General features: G+C 35.8%; 1 protein-coding gene across 1 annotated transcript in view; it reads left to right on the top strand.

Annotated features, from left to right (window-relative positions):
- The window catches only part of RSBN1 (round spermatid basic protein 1), a 46,425-nt gene that overhangs the window by 5,797 nt on the left and 17,160 nt on the right, over positions 1 to 23,468 (top strand). The window contains exon 2 of the mRNA XM_068538135.1: positions 6,482 to 7,155. Coding sequence (XP_068394236.1) covers positions 6,482 to 7,155 — 674 coding nt within the window. The remainder of the gene's footprint in view (positions 1 to 6,481; positions 7,156 to 23,468) is intronic.

Genomic DNA, 23,468 nt, shown 5'->3' with positions numbered 1-23,468 from the left:
TTTTAATATTTTTTTAAAAAAGGAAAGGAGGAAGTTGATTTCCATAGCTCTCTTCTCCACTGTCATTAAAATGACAGGATTGCTCTTATATATTCTAGTGAGTCAGCCTTCCTTTCTCACATTTTTCATCTTTGACCAACTGCCCAACTGCTCTCACAGGGAAAGTGTCCCTACGTCACACAACAAATTGAAATTTTCTGTGATGTCAAAAAGCTATTGGCAGGAATTTTAATTTAGAAATAGTTTATTGTTTTCAGTGATAGGAGTGGGGAATTATTGGGGGATTATACAGAGAACTGAGATAAACAGATAATCTCATTTATCAGAGCAACACCTTCAGGGGCTGATTATTTTACTTTACCCACCTAGAGAGAGGAAAACAGGCCTTTAAGGACATTTTTTGCATAACCTAAATAATGTTATTTTTGTGATTATGTAGAATTATCGTGTTGTGGGCACTCAGGAAAATATTTGTTGAATGTAGTGATGCTCCATTTATTGGAGGTTCTTCCAAGCCACCTCAGGTCCATTAGTTGGAATTAGGTAGTTTTCGTTGAACATCTAAGGGGAGTAGATAGAGAAGGCAGAAAGAAGAGTTTTGGAGTCAGGTAAGAGTTTGAATCTAGGTTGTCACCTATTACCTTTGTGACCTAATATGGGTAACATATCTTGTTTCAAGCTCTGTTTTCTTCTCCGTAAAAAGGATTTATATATCTACTTCACTGGTTTGTTTGGAGATTAAAATGAGATAACATACATGATCCCTAGCAGACACTTGATGAATAATAGTCTTCTTCCCTCTTTCAGAGATTTTTTCCCCTTTTAATGTGATTCTCTGTGGTCCACCTCATTGTACTCTAGGTTGATAATTTCTAGCTCTAGTTTTTTTTTTTAATTAATTAATTAATTTGGCTGCGTCGGGTGTTTCGTTGCGGGGTGTGGGCTTCTCTCCAGTTGTGGCATGCGGGCTTAGTTGCCCCGCAGCATATGGGATCTTAGTTCCCTGACCAGAGATCGATCGAACCTGCGTCCCCTGCATTGGAAGGCGGATTCTTTTCTTTTTTCTTGTTTTAAAGAAGTTAATTAATTTACTTTTGGCTGCATTGGGTCTTGGTTGCTGCGTGTGGGCTTTCTCTGGTTGCGGCGAGTGGGGGCTACACTTCGTTGCGGTGCGCGGGCTTCTCATTGCAGTGGCTTCTTGTTGCGGAGCACGGGCTCTAGGCACACAGGCTTCAGTAGTTGTGGCACGTGGGCTCAGTAGTTGTGGCTTGTGGGCTCTAGAGCGCAGGCTCGGTAGTTGTGGCACATGGGCCTAGTTGCTCTGTGGCATGTGGGATCTTCCTGGACCAGGGCTCGAACCCGTGTCCCCTGCATTGGCAGGTGGATTGTTAACCACTGCGCCACCAGGGAAGTCCCTGGAAGGCAGATTCTTAACCACTGGACCGCCAGGGAAGTCTCTCTAGCTCTAGTTTTGATATCCCAGAATTATTGCCAATTATTTCAAGGAATGTTATCAAATATTATTATTATTAAAATGATAAAAATGGTGAGGGAGGACTTAATTGTGTGTCAAATACTGAGATGAGGGCTTTATACCCATTGTCTCATTTAATTCTTACAATAACTCTGAAATAGATACTACCATTAATAACATTTTAGATGGTAAAAGTTTAAGGAGATTTATGAGCTTGCCCAGAGGTCTTAGTGAGTAGTGGAGCTGGGACATTAACCTGGGTGTGTTTAACTGTAAAAGCATCTGCTCTTCAATAACACACTCTACTGCCTCTACAATTAAACTTTTTGGAGTAATAATAGTAGTTAACATGTGTTGAGTATTTGTCATGTTCCGGGACTATTCTAAATACTTTATATGCTTTGTTTCATTTACTCTGCACACTGATTTTTTGAGGAGGTGCTGTTGTTTTCCCCCATTTTATTAATGAGAAACAAGGTACAAAGAAATTAACTTGCAAAAGGTAATACTGCTAGGAAGTGGTAGGACAGGGATTCAAATCTAGCCAATCACTCTTAAACACCATAATTAGAGGGGTGGCAGGTAAAGTAAAGCAATGTTGTAACTGTACAGTGATTTACTAAGATGATGGCTTCCAGATCTGCAATTTTGTTTTTTTTTTTTTTCAATTAATTAATTAATTTATTTATTTTTGGCTGTGTTGGGTCTTCGTTTCTGTGCGAGGGCTTTCTCTAGTTGTGGCAAGCGGGGGCCACTCTTCATCGCGGTGAGCGGGCCTCTCACTATCGTGGCCTCTCTTGTTGCGGAGCACAGGCTCCAGACGTGCAGGCTCAGTAGTTGTGGCTCACGGGCCTAGTTGCTCCGTGGCATGTGGGATCTTCCCAGACCAGGGCTCGAACCCATGTCCCCTGCATTAGCAGGCAGACTCTCAACCACTGCGCCACCAGGGAAGCCCCCGGCAGTTTTTTGTTTTTCCTTTTTAGTCAGGATTTCATGTGGAGCTGGAAGAACTTTTAATAAGACCAAAGATAATTTACTTTCAGAAAATAAAACTTTAGCCTTTATTCATTATGATTAATAAAATATAAAGAATTATAATTGTTTTGCTTTTGCTTATCCACCATGATTTTTAGGAATTGAGGATATTACGTATTTTTCAGTTCTAAGCTGTAATTCAAGCATAAAAATGGTGTTAATGAACTAAAGTTTTGTAATGTGGAAAGATAATTTTTTTTTTATTAGTGAAAGCTTTCAATAGTGATGTTAAATAAATGGTACTATTTAATAGCTGATAATATTAATGGTATTAGCACATATGAGGATTTTATTGATAGTGTCATGTATTGATATATAGTTATAATGACCTTTTTTAAGACAGCCAGCAATTTATCGCTCAAATGTTTGTATCTTTCTCTGTAGAATTACATACTTCTCTTTATATTTAATTTCTCAGTTCGATATGTGAAAGCTTTCCTTAATCACAGATGCAGTGTATCTTGGCTTTTTTTCTGTAAAAGAACTGATGTCAATAAATACTCACTTCTGCACTGTAGGGAAATACTCAAAATATTACTTCCTGAATACATTCTCTGGAAAGCTAAAAACACTCTACCAGAAATGGAAAGATTGTGAAGACTTTAGACATTGCTTTTTAAAAAAAATTGATATATAATTGACATACAACATTATGTAAGTTTAAGGTATACAACATTGATTTGATATATTTATTGCAAAGACTTTCTTTTAAATAACATTTTTAATTCTAGGCAAGACAACCCCAGTATCATTCTCCTAAAGCAACGGTGACTAACTTACTGTAATAACCTTTAACAACTTTGTGTATGTATGCCATTCTCAATTAGTTGCCATCACAATAATTCAAAAATAAATTTTTTGTTTATTTATGGAAATTCATTAGCTAGTGTGATACAAGTAGTCTCAAATTTCTGTATAAACAAAGGCAAGCTTTATCTCAGCCTTAGATAAGAATCAAAATTTGAAAAATAGGATTAGTGAGGAGATTGAAATTTATTTCATATTTTAGACTTTTATGTTGAAATATGAGATTACAATCAATTTAAGGCCCTTTTCATTTCCTTGTGCAGTGTTTTTCTTGAGATGGGCTGTGTTAGACTAATTAAATGGTTCTCATATAAATGAGTTTTGGAATGAAACCTACAGAGCCTTGGCCATGATAGAAATACCATTGGTAAGCTGATAGTAGTATAGAAAATGTGTTACAATCAAGGCAGCTCCTTCTTGGTGTTAATTTCAGTGGCAGATCTAGGTCACAATTCATCTTCTGCATACCAAATACCTCCTCTGAAGCTTAAAATAACCTATCTATTCATAGGTATTTTTTCTTTTTCTTTTTCTTTGCTTTTTTTTTTTTTTCCCCCTGTGAAATTGCCAAAACATTTAGCAGAGGGTAATTAGATGACTATTTTAAAATTGGTCTAACCTTTATATTTAATGGCATTAACATTTAGTTGCTTGGGAGAATTGCCCAAATTACTGATTTGATATATGGGAAAAGTATTTAGATTAATTTTATCTGGTAAGAATTACAAATTACTGTTACTAAGTATTTTAAGAATTCTGAAAGATTTAGTTACATATAAAATAAAAGATTGCTTTTTCTCTTGCCACTTTAAGCAATCTAATTACATTATATTTTGGTATATGATTTCAGTTTACCTATAAGTGATGCTTGCAAATGAAGGGCTTTCTTTTTGTTGTTTAAAATCAAATATTAAACAGAATGAAAGTCATTTGGTATCTGTACACTCACTTCAAAGTCTGACTTGTACGTTTAAATATTTTCCTTAGAAGGTTTTATAACTTCTGTAATATCTGGTGACTTGGAATGATTTTGTATTGAGTGGTGTAATTTGTCATATGTTTACATATTATACCAAGTAAATTCTTTTTTTAAAAAATTATTTATTTATTTATTTATTTATTTATTTATTTTTGGCTGTGTTGGGTCTTCATTTCTCTGCGAGGGCCTTCTCCAGTTGCGGCAAGCGGGGGCCACTCTTCATCGCGGTGCACGGGCCTCTCACTGTCGCGGCCTCTCTTGTTGAGGAGCACAAGCTCCAGACGCGCAGGCTCAGTAGTTGTGGCTCACGGGCCTAGTTGCTCCGCGGCATGTGGGATCCTCCCAGACCAGGGCTCGAACCCGTGTCCCCTGCATTGGCAGGCAGATTCTCAACCACTGCGCCACCAAGGAAGCCCCCAAGTAAATTCTTTACTGTAAAAGTTATTGAACTTGTTCTTCCCAGATGTAGTAATAGGACTAATTGGAGTATCTGTCTTAACACTGGATTACTTGAATCATGTCAGAAGTACTGTTTTTGGGTGGATAAATTCTAAACAGTAAATACCACACCAAGCTTGAAGGTTGGTCAGGACTATACCTGTTATTTAATCCTGAATATTTCTTGCTGGGACTATTTCCCAACTAGTAAATAAAGATGCCATTCTATTTTGGGTTTATCAATCTGTGATAATCCTTTAAAAATTGAAAGTAATGTTTTAAATTATAAAAGTAATGTATGTTTATTGTAGAAATTAGAAAATATAGGTAAGCAAAAAAGAAGAAAGCTAGACATTTGTAATCCTACCGGCCTAGATAACTAGCATTAATACCTTGGTGTATATTTTCCAGATACTTTTCTGTGTTGTGTGTATATGAAATATATATAGATAAGTCATACTTTTTTCTCTTTAGGTCCTTTGCTTCTCTCTAGAATATTTTTCCCTAGAAAACATGCCTGGCTTGTCTTATTATTTAGTACTCAGCCTAAATGTCACCTCCTAAAGAGAGCTTCCCCAGCATCTAGAGTAGCATACTGATACTTTCTCTTTGAAGTCCAACTAGATTATAAGGTCCAAGAGGGTAGGGATTATATCTGTCTCAGTCAACACTGTATCTCTAGTGCTCAGCAGTGTCTCTGGCATATAATAGGTACTTAATAAATGTTTGAATGAGTATTTAATATTATAAAAATAAGATCAGATTACACATATGTTAGATGCTCTGGAAAGAAAGGTAAGATATATACCTCTGACCTTAGACTGCTTACAGTCTAGAGGAAAGGTGGAAAATGAATGTGTTAATGCTGTAAGAGGGGAAGTACAGTATTAAGGAAGCACATAGTAGGAGTAGCTATCCAAATTGGGTGGGAAAGAGTTGTTAGAGAAGGCTTTCTGGAAGCGTGACAATGTAAACATTTCATAACCTTGTAATTTGTCAGTTCTTTTTACCTATAATATAATTTAGAATGGCTGGGTAGTATTTTATCAGTATGTAAGTACCAGAGTTTAATCCATATTCTGTTTTTAGTCATTTAGGGGATTCCCTAAATAACACTGTCGTGAATATCTTTATGTTATCTTTTCTTAGTTATTTTCTTGGGTAATTTTTACTTGGGGGTGGAATTTATGGGACTAAGAATTATAAGTATTTCCAAGGCTTTGGTGCATATTCATTTTGGGGGTACCAAATTGCCCTCCATGAAGGTTGTACCAGTTTATATTTCTAGCAACAGTGTATAAGAATTCCCCCCCACCCCGAATCTTGCCAATTTATTAGGCAAAATGGTGTCTTAACAGCTTAATTTGTCTTTGATTTGCCTATATATATCATAGTAACTTGTAGACAAACAGCAAAATATGGCGAGCTTTAATTTAGATTTTACAGTGGTTCCTGAACATACAGTATGGCATATGTGAAATTATTTAGATATTATCTTTAGTTTTGATTGTAAGTCATATTAAGTTATATGCTTACCTTTGCATTACCTACTTTTTAGCGTAATTTTCAATCCAGAACATTTTTGTATTTTAAGATCTTTGTCTCATTCATTTTATAAACATGTAAATTATAGTGGCAAATTCAGAGAAACTGAGAATAGGCTATTTAATTTGAGATTGCATACCTTAAGAAGCTTGTATGTTGACATTAGGCCTAGCAACTAACTTCTTTTTAATTATTGTGGCCAGAAACACCAGATGAAAATGGTAAAACCCAGAGAGCTGATGATTTTGTCTTGAAGAAAATAAAGAAGAAAAAGAAAAAGAAACACCGAGAAGATATGCGAGGAAGACGCCTTAAAATGTACAATAAGGAAGTACAAACCATCTGTGCTGGCCTGACCCGCATCAGTAAGGAAATCCTCACCCAAGGACAAATAAATAGCACTTCAGGAGTTAATAAGGAGTCCTTCAGGTATCTGAAAGATGAACAGCTGTGTCGATTAAATTTGGGCATGCAAGAATATCGGGTACCCCAGGGAGTACAAACACCTTTTATGACTCACCAGGAACATTCTATTCGTAGGAATTTCTTAAAAACAGGTACTAAATTTAGCAACTTTATTCATGAGGAACACCAGTCCAATGGTGGTGCTCTTGTCCTTCATGCTTACATGGATGAACTCTCATTTTTGTCTCCAATGGAGATGGAGAGATTTTCTGAGGAGTTTCTTGCTTTGACATTCAGTGAAAACGAGAAAAATGCTGCTTACTATGCTTTAGCAATAGTGCATGGAGCGGCCGCTTATCTCCCAGACTTCTTGGACTACTTTGCTTTTAATTTCCCCAACACTCCAGTGAAAATGGAAATTCTGGGCAAGAAAGATATTGAAACAACCACCATTTCAAATTTTCACACTCAGGTAAGGTAAAATCATTGTTAAATTATTTAGTAAATACAGGTGACAGTATCTCAAAAGTATTAACTTCATTCTGTTGCATAGCACATACCAGCACACTTTTGATTAAAATTCATGGTGGTAAAAGTGGTTAAAATTGTTTTTTTATAACTCTGATTGAAAAATCTTAATTCCTGAAGTTCTTTGGGATGTGGCTTGTTACTTGCTTGGTCTAAGAAATGTTTTATACATGTTTTACGTCATTTTTTGTGGAACAAATTTTTGTGGAAAATCAGCTTGAAAACCAATTCAGTTTTTCACAAATTGGATAATGTTAGTATGGAGGATGTGATTTCGATCTGATAGCCTCAAGGTAACTTTAGTTAAGACTTAGCTTTTATGTCATAATAAAACACATGAGGGCATTGGCCTGTTTATTTGTCAGGTTTTTGCTGTTCTTGTTTCTCTTCTTTCAGTAACTTGTTGGCAGTCTATCCCAGAAACATACCCCATTTATGTGACTTGGAAGTGTCACTAGGAAGACCGCCATAGGCTCTGCTCCTTCTGCCTTTGCACTGTTGTAGGTGAAGACATTTTCTAAAGCCTTGCTTGGGCAGCTAGGCTTAAGTCAGCAGGGAAACCTCTCCTTCCTAACCAGTGGTTTTTAACCAATCATTTTTTCAGTGAAGTTATTTTAGGGCATGAAAAGTGGTTGATAATGTGTCCTAGTTTTTTTCTTGCTTGCTTTTCTCATAAGGATTATGAACATGAATGGTCAGCTATAAGTTTGTATTATAGATATAAATTCTACACAAGTTTAGTGGAGAATATTTCATTTTTAGACATTTATGATTATATAACCTATTTTTTCAGGTTATCTAATAATTTGCTGCCATTCTTTTCCTTAAGATTTTTTTTTAGGTAAATAGACTTGCATAATAAGACTCTCAGCTGCCTGCATTATAGTGGTTTCAAGCCACTTACATATATATGAAACCTTCTCTAATTTGAATCTTTTTAGTGATTCTTATCATCCTTACCTCCAATGAGGGGAGTATCCAGTTTAGATTTATGAGCTTCAGAATTTCTCTAATTGAAGTTCTCTCTGCAGTAGAGAGAGCAGGAGCAGCCAATCTGGAGAGGTCGCAAGATGGGGCTGCCCAAGACGTTGGAACACGATGTGCAATAAATGGCTTCGTCTTGGATTTTGGCCTTGTTACCACAATCAGGTACCGAAGTGCTGACTTTTGTAGTAGATTCTGTTTTTTCTTTTTTTTTTTTTTAAAGGAATTTTGCCCTTTGAAGGTTAAGGAATCCTATTTTTATAAATATTGGAAAAGGGACTGAAAACAGTTCTTTTAATATAGTCCATAATCCTCCTAAGTCCCTATTTAACAAAGAAGGAAATTGCTGAGAGCAGAATTAATGTGCTCTATCATTTTTTTAGTTTAGAAAAATGCAGCAGATTTTCTCTTCTAATTGATAGGCCAGCAAGCATATCTGAGAAATAAGCCAGAAACTTGTGGGGAAAGAAAGTCTTGGTTTTGTAATGGTGACTTTTTAACTTTCATATTAGTTAGTCTCTAGAGGATCAAGCTTATATGTCAATAGACAGTACCCAGTCTAAATAGTTAATAGAAGAAAATATCTCTAAATATTCCCTGCTGATTTTTGTCCTCCAATTAATTTTTTAATGGAGCTGAAATTTAAATGACTGTACCAACAACTTACCTTGAGATTTACTTTGAGATTTATAAAATAACCACTTTTTAAGAACATATCAGTTTATTATTAAGTTAGATATCATTAATCACTTCAACCACATAAGAATATTGAGGACTATTAAGTAAGTCTTGTGCTCTGGTGATCCTGTAACTTAATTTTGTTTATGAATTTTCAGTCATTGGAGAGACAGACGGGGTGCGTATGGGAGGTTGTCGTAGCCCATGAAACTATTTTGCAACTAAAATCTTTGGCATATGTTGGGATGGAAGCTAATACAGTAGTTCAGATTTGTTTAGCACTTCATGGTTTATAGAAATGCTTTCACATTCGTATCTTAATATTTGAAATAATCTGTGGGGTAGGTAAGCAATTTTATCTGTTTTCCATTGAAGAAACTGAGGCTTGGAGATGTTCATTGTTATACAGGGTCATGTAGCTAGTATATAGAAATAGGGAATTCCCTGGCGGTCCGGTGGTTAGGACTTGGAGCTTTCACTGCCACGGGCCTGGGTTCAATCCCTGGTTGGGGAACTAAGATCCCACAAGCCGTGGGGTATGCCCCCCCCCCCAAAAAAAAGACATAGTATGCAAACCTAAGCCACCTGAACAATTGATAACATCGTTTTACCATACTCCTTCCCTCATTGGGTATGAGACTAGTGCTTTTATTTGTCTAAACATTGGAGAAGAGACTGGTTTTATTTGTCTAAACATTCTGGTCAGTGAAATTAAAATATCTCAGTTTAACACAATATTCAGAAAGCTATTCTAATATTTTTCACAAATAACTTTAGATTGTTGGGAATTAAGTGAATACGTTAGGAATTCTGTGTTTTGTGAAGTCTTATGAAGTTCTGTTAAGCCTATAAATAAAGCGAGGTAAGTTTATTACCTTATAGACACAGTTAATAGAAGTTATTTATAGTTTAAATATGTAGCCATGGTAATTATTCATGACTATAGTTCAAGACAGTTTATTCAGCAAACATATATTGAGAACCTACCATGTACTGCACAATCTGTTCTTAAAAGGACTAATTGATGAGCTCAATCTAGTGGAAGAGATGAATAAACCAGCAATTATAATATAGTTTGATAAATACTAGAATAGAGGTATATATAGGCAAAACCCTATAATAGAGGGAGCACAGTTTGTGGTGTTACCTAACTCAGACTTGAAGTGATTGGAAAAGGCATTTTAAAGATTGTGATGCTTGAGTAGAGTCTTGAAAGAAGATTACTTAGCATAATAAGGGCATTTTAAGCAAAGCGAATAATGGCCTATGCAAACACATGGAGTCATTAGAGAATGTGGCACTTTCAAGGACCTGCAAATCGCTTGACATGGCAAGAGTACATGCTGTTAAGGGGAGTTAACACTGGAGAGATAGACAAAATCAGACTTGTAAAGAGCTTTGTATGATGTGCTAAAAAAAAGTTAGTACTTTTTCCCAAAGGTAATGGAGAATCATTGGTGAATTTTAATAGGGGAGAGGTATCAAGTTATGTTTGCAAAGATTACACAGTAGTCTGAAGGGTGGAATTGAGGAGGAAAATGAGATTGGAAGCAAGAAGACTGGTTAAACCAGTTACTGTGGTAACTAGATCGGAAGTGATCCATGTCCAGGCTGATATTGACATTAGAGAAGAAGAAATGAAATTTGAGAAATAATTAGAACATGGGATTAATTGCACTTGATGAGGGAGAAGGATGGAGTCTTAAAAAAATGTGGTTTGGGCAAATGGGTGGATGGTGGTGCTGGTCACAAAGTCAATACAGGGTTGAAAAAGTCGGTTTCTAGGGGTGTAAGATATTGATGAGTTCAGTTTGAGATATTTTATGTTGAGGTACTTGTGAAGACTAACAGAAATGTCTGTTAGGTAGTTGAGTAAGTGGATCTAAGACTGGGAGACATCTAGGCCGGAGATGAAGAAGTTGGACCATTAGCACGTAGGTGGTCCAGGGACAGCGTTAGAAATGGAAGAGATGAAGCTATGAATGGAATTCTGTGATGCACCCACATGTATGAGGAGCATGGGAAGAGATCAGAAAGAAAGAGAGGTAGAAGGAAGGTTACAGTATAAGTTTTCTAGATTTTAAGAATGATGGAGGGCTTAAATATCATGTCCGTATTAGGGGTCAAGTAAGATAAGGACAGAAAAGTGTTAGGTTGCTTAATTAGGATTTAATTGGACACATTATCAAGACCGGTGCTTTGCAAACAATGACCATCTAAATACTGTAAATTACGCTTCTTTTTTTTTTAGAAGCTTGCTACTTGCTCTATGAATAAATTTGATATCACCAGGGAGCTTATTAGCAATGCAGACTCTCAGACCCCTACCCAGATCTTCTGATTCAGAATCTGCATTTTAACAAGCTCCTCAGGTGATTCATATGCATATTAAGGTTTGAGAGGTACTACTTGAGAACTCACCTGTTCTATCTGGAGGAAGTAAAATGTAAGTTTGTTTTGTGCAAGAAAAATTACAGCTTCTGTTACTTTTATATTTTTAAATTATTGTAGTAACAAAGCTAGGATGCACATAGAGGTGGTTGTTTTTTTCTTTTACTGTTCTATAAAACTCAATTGTTTTAACACCAAAAGAGGTAAGTTCATGATAAATAGCAATTGAAGCACCAAGCTGATCCTCAAATTTGATTACTTCTCTCTCAGCAGTTGATATAGGATAACTTTGTAAAGTTGAGTTTCCAATCTAAAGGACTACATATGTATTGATACAGTATGGTATTTTTATAATTCTGTAGGATTATTCAGGTCTAATTAAGTTTTAAATAGTCATTGGTTAATAACAATTTTGACCAAAAAGTTTTAAGTGTTTGTGGAATCTTTTGGTCAGTTAATAGAGAAAAATTAGTGTTCACTTAGAAATTTTTTTTTTTTTTTTTTGCTTAGCTGCTATATCTTGTAATTATTGGCTACTTGAAAACTTTTTTTTAATGGTTTTCAACTTTGAAGTGTGATAGTTCTGCAATAAGTATGCAATCCTTAGCTCTCCTCCTTATAAAAATCCTGTGGCAGCTGATAAACGGATTGAAAATTCAGATATTCTTCTGGTCATTTTATGGACTAAAAGGATTTTAGAGCAGGTGGGGGCCATTTCCAAGCCTTTGTTTTATAGATGAGGAAGGTCACATTTTGGTTGACCTTTCCCAAGGTTAAATAGTGGCAGATCTTCAAAGAGGAATTGTTTTTTCCTCTGTCTCTGAATGGTGTTTAATCCTGTAGGTGAGGGTTTAGCAAATTTTAATGTGCCTATAAAATGCACGTTTTGATTTTGTAGGTCTGGATTGGGGCTTTAGAGTCTGCATTTCTAACAAGCTCCCAGATGACGTTGATGTTGCTGGTCCAAGAATCAGCAAGGCTATAAGTGTTAGGTTCTATACATGAATTGCAAATAGAAGCAACAAACAACACTAAAATATATGTGAAGTTAAATGGGGAGTTGTTTTAAATATCACCATCTGAGACTGTTTTCACCTTATAGTATCTTAAGTAATTGAAGGTTGTATATGGAGATGAAGGTTATGTGGTAGGGGAGGGAGGGGATTGATTTTACACATATGTCTAGCATAATAGGATTTTGTTCTCTTTATCTGGCAGATGTGCGTATTTTAAGTTATGCTTTTTTTAAAAAAAAATTTCACCATATGTATAATATTGAAATCTTTTACTGAGGATCATACTCTTTAACTTCAGGTGGTAGTAGAAGTTCTTACAACTGTTACTGTTACCGCTATAAAATGGTAATGTCTGCTGTTCCAGAGAAAGTCAGCAAGTGTTATTTCTTCATTGTGTGTTGTGGTAAGGCTTAAAACGGGCTTATTAGGTGTTCCTCATCTTTGAGTAACATAATTAACATGTTATAGTGTACTGCTAGCACTAATTAAGAGAGTAGAACTAGTAGAGTGCTTTGTAGCTTGGTAAATAACTTCGAAACTCTTTAAGGAACTGCACATCAAGTGTGTTACATAAAAGGAGAAATAAATATTTTAGGTAGCTGACTTTATAAAGCAGCATAAAAATGGTAGGTTCTGGGTTTTTTTTTTTCTCATTCTAAGTACAGTTTATAATAAACTCATTTTGACTCACACTGCTATATTTTTAAAGTGGGAATGTCTTTCTGTTCACAGGTCACAAGGTTAGGAAGATTGCTGGCTAGCTTTTTCCTTTCTGTTTTTTAAACAGTCAGCCCGGAAAGGCTTCTTCCTGAAACATGAGTTCTGCGTGATAATTACTAACCCCCGCCCACCTGCCACTCCTCCTCCAGGGTTTTTCCATATTGTGTATTTCTAGCTTGGTGTTCTTCTAAGTTTTTCTTTTTTAAAAAGAAGTTTTGTTTGTTTGTTTTCTAGAGCAGTTTTTGGTTCACTGCAAAATTGAGAGGAAGGTATGGAGATTTCCCATATACTCCCTGCTCCCACATATGCATAGCTCCTCCCACTATCAACATCTCCCCCCCCCCCCCCCCCCCCCCCCCCCCGCCAGAGTGGTGCATACATTACAATTGCTGAACCTACACCGACACATCGTAATCACCCAAAGTTCATAGTTTACATTACAATTCACTCTTGGTATTGTACAATCTATGGGTTTGGACTAATGTATAGTGACAATGTGTCCATCATTATGCTAACATAAAGAGTATTTTCACTGCCCTAAAAATCCTCTTTGCTCTGCCGAATTCTTCCCTTTCTCCCCTTCTCCCAACCCTTGGCAACCACCGATGTTTTTAGTGTCTCCATTGTTTCAACTCTAAAAGAATGTCATATAGTTGGAATCATATAATATGTAGCCTTTGCAGATTGGTTTCTTCCACTTAGTAATATACATTTAAGGTTCCTCCATGTCTTTTCATGGCTTGATAGCTCATTTCTTTTTAGGGCTGAATAATATCTCATTGTCTGGATGTACCACAGTTTATTTATCCATTCACTTACTAAAGGACATGTTGGTTGATTCCAAGTTTTTTCAATTGTGAGTAAAGTGGCTATCTTAACTGATTTATGGCTATCCTTATTAAAAGGTGCGTTATTGGGAGCACAGCTGAGCTTATTTAACACTCAGCAATTGTTATAGGATAACTTTGCAAAGTTGAGTTTCTAATATAAAGAACTATGTATGTATGGACACAGAGCAATATATATATATTCAAATTTTAAACTTTTATAGATATTATAAATAAATTTTAAAATTTAACGCATGCAAAGCTAACTACTATTTTCTTATAGTCATTATCCCCCTATGTACAAATTGTCCTCCCCTACCCACTGTACCTTCTGATTTTACTCAAGACTGAGTTTTCCCTGTTTGGCATTATGTCTCTTGCTTCCACAGCAGCCTTACTTTTTTTGTTTTTTGCTCTCTACGTACCTCCCTCCAATCCTCATTACACTTACTTCTTCCTCCACTGTGCCCCCAACGCATTCTTTGGGAAGTGGTAGAACTCAATTTGTTCTTTGCTTTCAGTGGCATTTCCAGGCCAGAGTTTCTCAAATATGCCAGATCCTAAGAATAATCTGGGGTTGCTAGTTCCAAACACATATTTAGAATCTCAGGTTCCATTCCTGGAAATTTTCATTCATTAGGTCTGGAGTGAAGCCTGAGATAAATACCTCAAGTGATTCAATTCCTATGATCAGGCAAGTTCAAGAAACACTGTTTGAAGCTGTATGCCATCTACCAATACTCACATTCCCTTCATTTGACCAGTAGATACAATCCTCTTAGAATTTCATAGAATCATAAACCAAGGGCTTTTGGAGATAATCTCGTCTAACTTCTACCTAGTGCAAATGTTTTTGAAAATCAGTTTTGGATTGATATTTATTCAGGAGCTTGTCTCTTCATAAGGTTTCATAAGGCCTCCAGTGGGCCCTCAGCATTGTGTAGGAAACTTCTTTTTTTTGGTCAACTTGCTTGCCTTTTCTTCATGATGATTGTTCAGACTTTTTATCTGTATACATCTTTTCTGCATTCCCTCCTGTTATGGTAGAGAAGCTATCTCACCTCCTCCTCAGAAGTTAATCCTTCTGCCTGTGTTCTGGATTCTATCCCTCACCCTGTTTAGGATTTTAAAAAAATTGTCACAAAGTATACATAGCATGAAATTTACTATTTAACTATTTTAAAGTATTCACTGGCGTTAAATACTTTTGCAGTGTTGTGCAACCATCACGACTGTCTGTTTCTAGGACTTTTTCATCATCCCAAACAGAAACTCTATACCCATTTGCTTAGGACCTTAACTCACCCCCATCCCATCTTTACCCCTTCCATTCCCATATAAAGAAAATTGCACATGATTTTAAGTGAATTCCTGCTTTATATGTTTCCTTTATTTTTATTAAAAGAATGTTTTTTTTTCTCCCCAGAAGTCAGTCTTTATTCTGAATGTGAGGTTTATCATTTCTGTATATCTTCTAATAGTTTGCTATGCATGTATGAATGTATAAACAATGTATATAACAATTCTGTGTGATTTAACACTTTATAAATAGTATACTGCATGTATCATTCTACAGATTGCTTTGGTTCAACATTGCTTTTGAGAATTATGTTGATACATGTAATTCTAGTTAGTTCATTCATTTTAACCACTATTTTTTTTTGTTGTGTGACTATATCACTTTATTCTCCTGTTTTTGGACATTTAACATGTTTACAGTTTTGTAATATTACTGCATTGAAGTAAGAATATATTTACAGGTCTATCCTGAGATGTATTGATATATCTTGTATATATCCCACGTATCCTATACATGTATATCCTGGGATTTCTGTTTGCCTTTTTCTCCTCTTCCGGGATTCCATGACTATTCTGTTGCCTCATTTCAGTGACTCAAATGAGACCTCACATGTCTGAAAAGACTTTCTTCTACCATTACATTTGATTGGTAGTTCAGATAGGTGTGGAATTCTAGGTTGGAGGTCATTTTTCTGCAGATTTATAAAGGTGTTACTCCACTGTCTTTATTTAAGCTTCTAGTGTTGCTACTGAGAAATCCAATGTCAAGTTGTCCTGTTTTTTCTCTCTGGAAGTTTCAAAACCTCTTTCCTATAAAATTTCAAAACACTGAGAATAATGTGTCTTTAGATGGGTGTTTTGTTTGTTGTTTTTTGATTTTTAATTTATGAAATATTTCAGACATATAAAGAGGGGTAAAGAATAATAACAAACACCTGTGTTCTTACCACCTGGCGCAAGGCATAAAGCATCACCAGTGTAGTTGAAAGCTACCTGCAACCTCTGTGATTTTCTCAGATCTCATTGGAATGAGTCTTTTTTTTTATTCACTCTGTTGAACATTTAGGTTATTTCAACGTGGGAATGCATATCCTTCCATTTGGGTAAATTTTCTATTATTTCTTTGTTAATTTCCTTACCTCAGTTTTCCTGTCTTTTTTTTCTAAAACTTTTGAGTTGGGTGTTAGGCCTCCTGGCTAAACCTTTAATTTTCTTATCGTTCCTTTTATTTTTCTTTGTCTTTTTATTCTACTTTCTGGGGAGATTTTACTATCTTCTTTTTCTCCTGTTGATTTATTTCAGCTGTAATACTTTGAATTTAAGAGCTTGTTCTTAGTTTTTGTTTTTTTCATTTAAAAAATAACTTTCCTGTTTTTATTTCATGGATGCAATATCTTCTTTGATCTCTCTGATGATATTAATTATACTTGTTTTGAAATTTTCTTTTATGCTCTAAGGTGTCTCTTTCATCAAGTTCGTTTTTGCTTGTCTTAATCTTCTGTTTGTGTTAGTTATTTTCTTCAAACATCTGGTGATCTGTTTATGTTTAAATATGAGTCAGTACAAAACTGAGTAGAAACTCTGTGAACAGAGCTGATAGGACTTATCATTTGATGACTGGGTAGGGAATCTGGCCATATCATTGTAGAAAAGCCCCCGATATCAGCATTTAGAGGTCTTTTCTTTGGGGCTTTTAATTTTTACAGCTGAGAATCCGCCACATTTTTGCCAGAGGAGCAGAGTAGCTAATACCCTTGTCTGCTAGAATTCTTGGAGCTGAACTATGAAAGTAGGTAGGTGATTTCATCATTAAAATATATGGAATTTTAATTCCCTCTTTTCAGTATACTGGGTCTCTTCCATACTTGTGCCTGGTATTTTTGTTTCTATAGTCTTCTGGTTAACTTCCTCCACAAAATAGATAGGATAAGAAAGAGTATAGGAGGGGGAGGTGGAAGGTAAGTAAGTGGAGGGGTCTGACTGACTCTTAGACAGATTTCAAACCCATCTCCTTTGTTTTAGTTCTATGCCTCGTTCCCCACCTTCTGTGATACTTAGCCTTTCCGTGATTTTGTAGCACGAACTTGCTTTTTGGGTATCTTCTATACAGGTACTCAGTGTTCAAAGTTCTCCGTCTGCTAATTCCCCTGTACGTTTTTTTAACCTTCAAAAAATATTTTGATAACTTGTATCTATTATTTTTGCTTCTGTTCTGTTTGAGCTTTTGGAATTTATAGCCTTTCTATTTTACTCTCACTTGAGTGGGGTTTTGATAAGGAATATAAATAAATCATATGTTCCATCTGCCTTGTTTAACTAGCAGTCTTCTTCACCTTTACCAAACTCTTTGCGTTAGCATTAAAACATCACACAAGAGAAGACATAAATGGAAAGATACAGCACATTCTTGGACTAAGAAGAACCAACATCAAAATGACGATTTCCCCTAAATTATAAATTGAACATAATCCCAGTAAAAATACCAATAGTTGTTTTGTTCGGGACAGTCACCTGACTTGGAAGTTTATATGAAAAAATAAACAGACAAGAACAGCCAGGAAAACTTTGAAAAAGAAAAGCAATGATGGAGGAGTGCCCTATCAGATACCAATACATTCTTTTTTTTTAAAATTTTTTTATTTTTTTATTTTTTTCACACACACACACTGTATTTTATTTTTACAAGAGATAAATAGACTGACACCAAGCATTGTACATGGATGACCACAACAAAAGCAACAATGATTGCAATTACCAAACATGAAACACACTCATACGATGTCATAATATTGACATTCAGTCCAGTAATCCTCCACTGTAACAGCTCCTTTACTTTGCATTGAGAATTGATTTGTATATTCTTTGCCTCTGAATCCTTGTTGGATTTTTTTTTTTTTTAATTCAGACAGAAAGTCACAAAAATTATACTCATCCTCATCAGTTCACTCAGTCCCATGTAATTAATTTTTTTTTTTTCCATCTTGATCTTTTGTTAGCACTTTTATGAGTTCATCAGTTTTTCATTAGAGTTCTGAAAATGCTTATTCATTCAGTTCAGCAGTACAGTCAGTTACCAGAAACCTGTACTTGTCAGAGTCTTTTCCATGAATTTCTTAAAGATGAAACCCTTTTATAGGAACATATTTGCAAAAGCATCAGAGTACACACAGAACTGTCTGTAAATGACAAAAGACTTAAAAATGACCACAGTTAAAAATTTGATGAAAGTTCCTAATAATGCAGTTGACAAGAAAATTAGTTATTTCTGAGATATACATTTTAAGGTAATAACTAGGATTATGACTTATAACATTATACCAGAACATATAAGATTTTTAGAAATTTCATGTAATGTCTGAAACGTTTATATTAACATATTTCCATACAAATAACCCAATGAAAGTTTAGTATTAGTTGTTTTGTTTGTTTGTTTTTTTATACTGCAGGTTCTTATTAGGCATCAGTTTTATACACATCAGTGTATACATGTCAATCCCAATCGCCCAATTCAGCACAACACCATCCCCACCCCACCGCAGTTTTCCCCCCTTGGTGTCCATATGTCCGTTCTCTACATCTGTGTCTCAACTTCTGCCCTGCAAACCGGCTCATCTGTACCATTTTTCTAGGTTCCACATACATGCGTTAATATACGATATTTGTTTTTCTCTTTCTGACTGACTTCACTCTGTATGACAGTCTCTAGATCCATCCACGTCTCAACAAATGACTCAATTTCGTTCCTTTTTATGGCTGAGTAATATTCCATTGTATATATGTACCACAACTTCTTTATCCATTCGTCTGTTGATGGGCATTTAGGTTGCTTCCATGACCTGGCTATTGTAAATAGTGCTGCAGTGAACATTCGGGTGCATGTGTCTTTTTGAATTACGGTTTTCTCTGGGTATATGCCCAGTAGTGGGATTGCTGGGTCATATGGTAATTCTATTTTTAGTTTTTTAAGGAACCTCCATACTGTTCTCCATAGTGGCTGTATCAATTTACATTCCCACCAACAGTGCAAGAGGGTTCCCTTTTCTCCACACCCTCTCCAGCATTTGTTGTTTGTAGATTTTCTGACGATGCCCATTCTAACTGGTGTGAGGTGATACCTCATTGTAGTTTTGATTTGCCTTTCTCTAATAATTAGTGATGTTGAGCATCTTTTCATGTGCTTCGTGGCCGTCTGTATGTCTTCTTTGGAGAAATGTCTATTTAGGTCATCTGCCCATTTTTGGATTGGGGTGTTTGTTTCTTTAATATTGAGCTGAATGAGCTGTTTATATATTTTGGAGATTAATCCTTTGTCCGTTGATTCGTTTGCAAATATTTTCTCCCATTCTGAGGGTTGTCTTTTTGTCTTGTTTATGGTTTCCTTTGCTGTGCAAAAGCTTTTAAGTTTCATTAGGTCCCATTTGTTTATTTTTGTTTTTATTTCCATTACTCTAGGAGGTGGATCAAAAAAGCTCTTGCTGTGATTTATGTCAAAGAGTGTTCTTCCTATGTTTTCCTCTAAGAGTTTTATAGTGTCCAGTCTTACATTTAGGTCTCGAATCCATTTTGAATTTATTTTTGTGTATGGTGTTAGGGAATATTCTAATTTCATTCTTTTACATGTAGCTGTCCAGTTTTCCCAGCACCACTTATTGAAGAGACTGTCTTTTCTCCATTGTATATCTTTGCCTCCTTTGTCATAGATTAGTTGACCATAGGTGCGTGGGTTTATCTCTGGGCTTTCTATCTTGTTCCATTGATCTATGTTTCTGTTTTTGTGCCAGTACCATATTGTCTTGATTACTGTAGCTTTGTAGTAGAGTCTGAAGTCAGGGAGTCTGATTCCTCCAGCTCCGTTTTTTTCCCTCAAGACTGCTTTGGCTATTCGGGGTCTTTTGTGTCTCCATACAAATTTTAAGATGATTTGTTCTAGTTCCGTAAAAAATGCCATTGGTAATTTGATAGGGATTGCATTGAATCTGTAGATTGTTTCGGGTAGTATAGTCATTTTCACAATGTTGATTCTTCCAATCCAGGAACATGGTATATCTCTCCATCTGTTGGTATCATCTTTAATTTCTTTCATCAGTGTCTTATAGTTTTCTGCATACAGGTCTTTTGTCTCCCTAGGTAGGTTTATTCCTAGGTATTTTATTCTTTTTGTTGCAATGGTAAATGGGAGTGTTTCCATAATTTCTCTTTCAGATTTTTCATCATTAGTGTATAGGAATGCAAGAGATTTCTGTGCATTAATTTTGTATCCTGCAACTTTACCATATTCATTAATTAGCTCTAGCAGTTTTCTGGTGGCAGTTTTAGGATTCTCTATGTATAATATCATGTCATCTGCAAACAGTGACAGTTTTACTTCTTCTTTTCCAATTTGTATTCATTTTATTTCTTTTTCTTCTCTGATTGCCGTGGCTAGGACTTCCAGAACTATGTTGAATAGTAGTGGTGAGAGTGGACATCCTTGTCTCGTTCCTGATCTTAGAGGAAATGCTTTCAGTTTTTCACCATTGAGAATGATGTTTGCTGTGGGTTTGTCATATATGGCCTTTATTATGTTGAGGTAGGTTCCCTCTATGCCCACTTTCTGGAGAGTTTTTATCATAAATGGGTGTTGAATTTTGTCAAAAGCTTTTTCTGCATCTATTGAGATGATCATATGGTTTTTATTCTTCAGTTTGTTAATATGGTGTATGACATTGATTGATTTGCGTACATTGAAGAATCCTTGCATCCCTGGGATAAATCCCACTTGATCGTGGTGTATGATCCTTTTAATGTGTTGTTGGATTCTGTTTGCTAGTATTTTGTTGAGGATTTTTGCATCTATATTCATCAGTGATATTGGTCTTTAATTTTCTTTCTTTGTAGTGTCTTTGTCTGGTTTTGGTATCAGGGTGATGGTGGCCTCATAGAATGAGTTTGGGAGTGTTCCTTCCTCTGCAATTTTTTGGAAGAGTTTGAGAAGGATAGGTGTTAGCTCCTCTCTAAATGTTTGATAGAATTCACCTGTGAAGCCATCTGGTCCTGGACTTTTGTTTGTTGGAAGATTTTTAATCACAGTTTCAATTTCATTGCTTGTGATTGGTCTGTTCACATTGTCTGTTTCTTCCTGGTTCAGTCTTGGAAGGTTATACCTTTCTAAGAATTTGTCCATTTCTTCCAGGTTGTCCATTTTGTTGGCATAAAGTTGCTTGTAGTAGTCTCTTAGGATGCTCCTTTTTCATTTCTGATTTTATTGATTTGAGTCCTCTCCCTCTTTTTCTTGATGAGTCTGGCTAATGGCTTATCAATTTTGTTTATCTTCTCAAAGAACCAACTTTTAGTTTTATTGATCTTTGCTATTGTTTTCTTTGTTTCTATTTCATTTATTTCTGCTCTGATCTTTATGATTTCTTTCCTTCTGCTAACTTTGGGTTTTGTTTGTTCTTCTTTCTCTAGTTTCTTTAGGTGTAAGGTTAGATTGTTTACTTGAGATTTTTCTTGTTTCTTTAGGTAGGCTTGTATAGCTATAAACTTCCCTCTTAGAACTGCTTTTGCTGCATCCCATAGGTTTTGGGTCGTCGTGTTTTCATTGTCATTTGTCTCTAGGTATTTTTTGATTTCCTCTTTGATTTCTTCATTGATCTCTTGGTTATTTAGTAACGTATTGTTTAGCCTCCATGTGTTTGTTTTTTTTACGTTTTTTCCCCTGTAATTCATTTCTAATCTCATAGCATTGTGGTCAGAAAAGATGCTTGATATGATTTCAATTTTCTTAAATTTACTGAGGCTTGATTTGTGACCCCAGATGTGATCTATCCTGGAGAATGTTCCGTGCGCACTTGAGAAGAACGTGTAATCTGCTGTTTTTGGATGGAATGTCCTATAAATATCAATTAAATCTATCTGGTCTATTGTGTCATTTAAAGCTTCTGTTTCCTTATTTACTTTCATTTTGGATGATCTGTCCGTTGGTGTAAGTGAGGTGTTAAAGTCCCCCACTATGACTGTGTTACTGTCAATTTCCTCTTTTATGGCTGTTAGCAGTTGCCTTATGTATTGAGGTGCTCCTATGTTGGGTGCATATATATTTATAATTGTTATATCTTCTTCTTGGATTGATCCCTTGATCATTATGTAGTGTCCTTCTTTGTCTCTTGTAACATTCTTTACTTTAAAGTCTATTTTATCTGATATGAGTATAGCCACTCCAGCTTTCTTTTGATTTCCATTTGCATGGAATATCTTTTTCCATCCCCTCACTTTCAGTCTGTATGTGTCCCTAGGTCTGAAGTGGGTCTCTTGTAGACAGCATATATATGGGTCTTGTTTTTGTATCCATTCAGCAAGCTTGTGTCTTTTGGTTGGAGCATTTAATCCATTCACGTTTAAGGTAATTATCGATATGTATGTTCCTATGACCATTTTCTTAATTGTTTTGGGTTTGTTTTTGTAGGTCCTTTTCTTCTCTTGTGTTTCCCACTTAGAGAAGTTCCTTTAGCATTTGTTGTAGAGCTGATTTGGTGGTGCTGAATTCTCTTAGCTTTTGCTTGTCTGTAAAGCTTTTGATTTCTCCATCGAATCTAAATGAGATCCTTGCCGGGTAGAGTAATCTTGGTTGTAGGTTCTTCCCTTCCATCACTTTTAAGTATATCATGCCACTCCCTTCTGGCTTGTAGAGTTTCTGCTGAGAAATCAGCTGTTAACCTTATGGGAGTTCCCTTCTATGTTATTTGTCATTTTTCCCTTGCTGCTTTCAATAATTTTTCTTTGTCTTTAATTTTTGCCATTTTGATTACTATGTGTCTCGGTGTGTTTCTCCTTGGGTTTATCCTGTATGGGACTCTCTGCGCTTCCTGGACGTGGGTGGCTATTTCCTTTCCCATGTTAGGGAAGTTTTCGACTATAATCTCTTCAAATATTTTCTCTGGCCCTTTCTCTCTCTCTTCTCCTTCTGGGACCCCTATAATGCGAATGTTGTTGTGTTTAATGTTGTCCCAGAGGTCTCTTAGGCTGTCTTCATTTCTTTTCATTCTTTTTTCTTTATTCTGTTCTGCAGCAGTGAATTCCACCATTCTGTCTTCCAGGGCACTTATCCGTTCTTCTGCCTCAGTTATTCTGCTATTGATTCCTTCTAGTGTAGTTTTCATTTCAGTTATTGTATTGGTCATCTCTGTTTGTTTGTTCTTTAATTCTTCTAGGTCTTTGTTAATCATTTCTTGCATCTTCTCAATCTTTGCCTCCATTCTTATTCCGAGGTCCTGGATCATCTTCACTATCATTATTCTGAATTCTTTTTCTGGAAGGTTGCCTATCTCCACTTCATTTAGTTGTTTTTCTGGGGTTTTTTCTTG

Source organism: Eschrichtius robustus, chromosome 3 (assembly GCF_028021215.1).
Source record: "Eschrichtius robustus isolate mEscRob2 chromosome 3, mEscRob2.pri, whole genome shotgun sequence".
In the NCBI taxonomy this organism is placed as follows: Eukaryota; Metazoa; Chordata; class Mammalia; order Artiodactyla; family Eschrichtiidae; genus Eschrichtius; species Eschrichtius robustus.
Note: the sequence above shows the minus strand (reverse complement) of the source record. Positions and strands in the feature narration are given on the sequence as shown.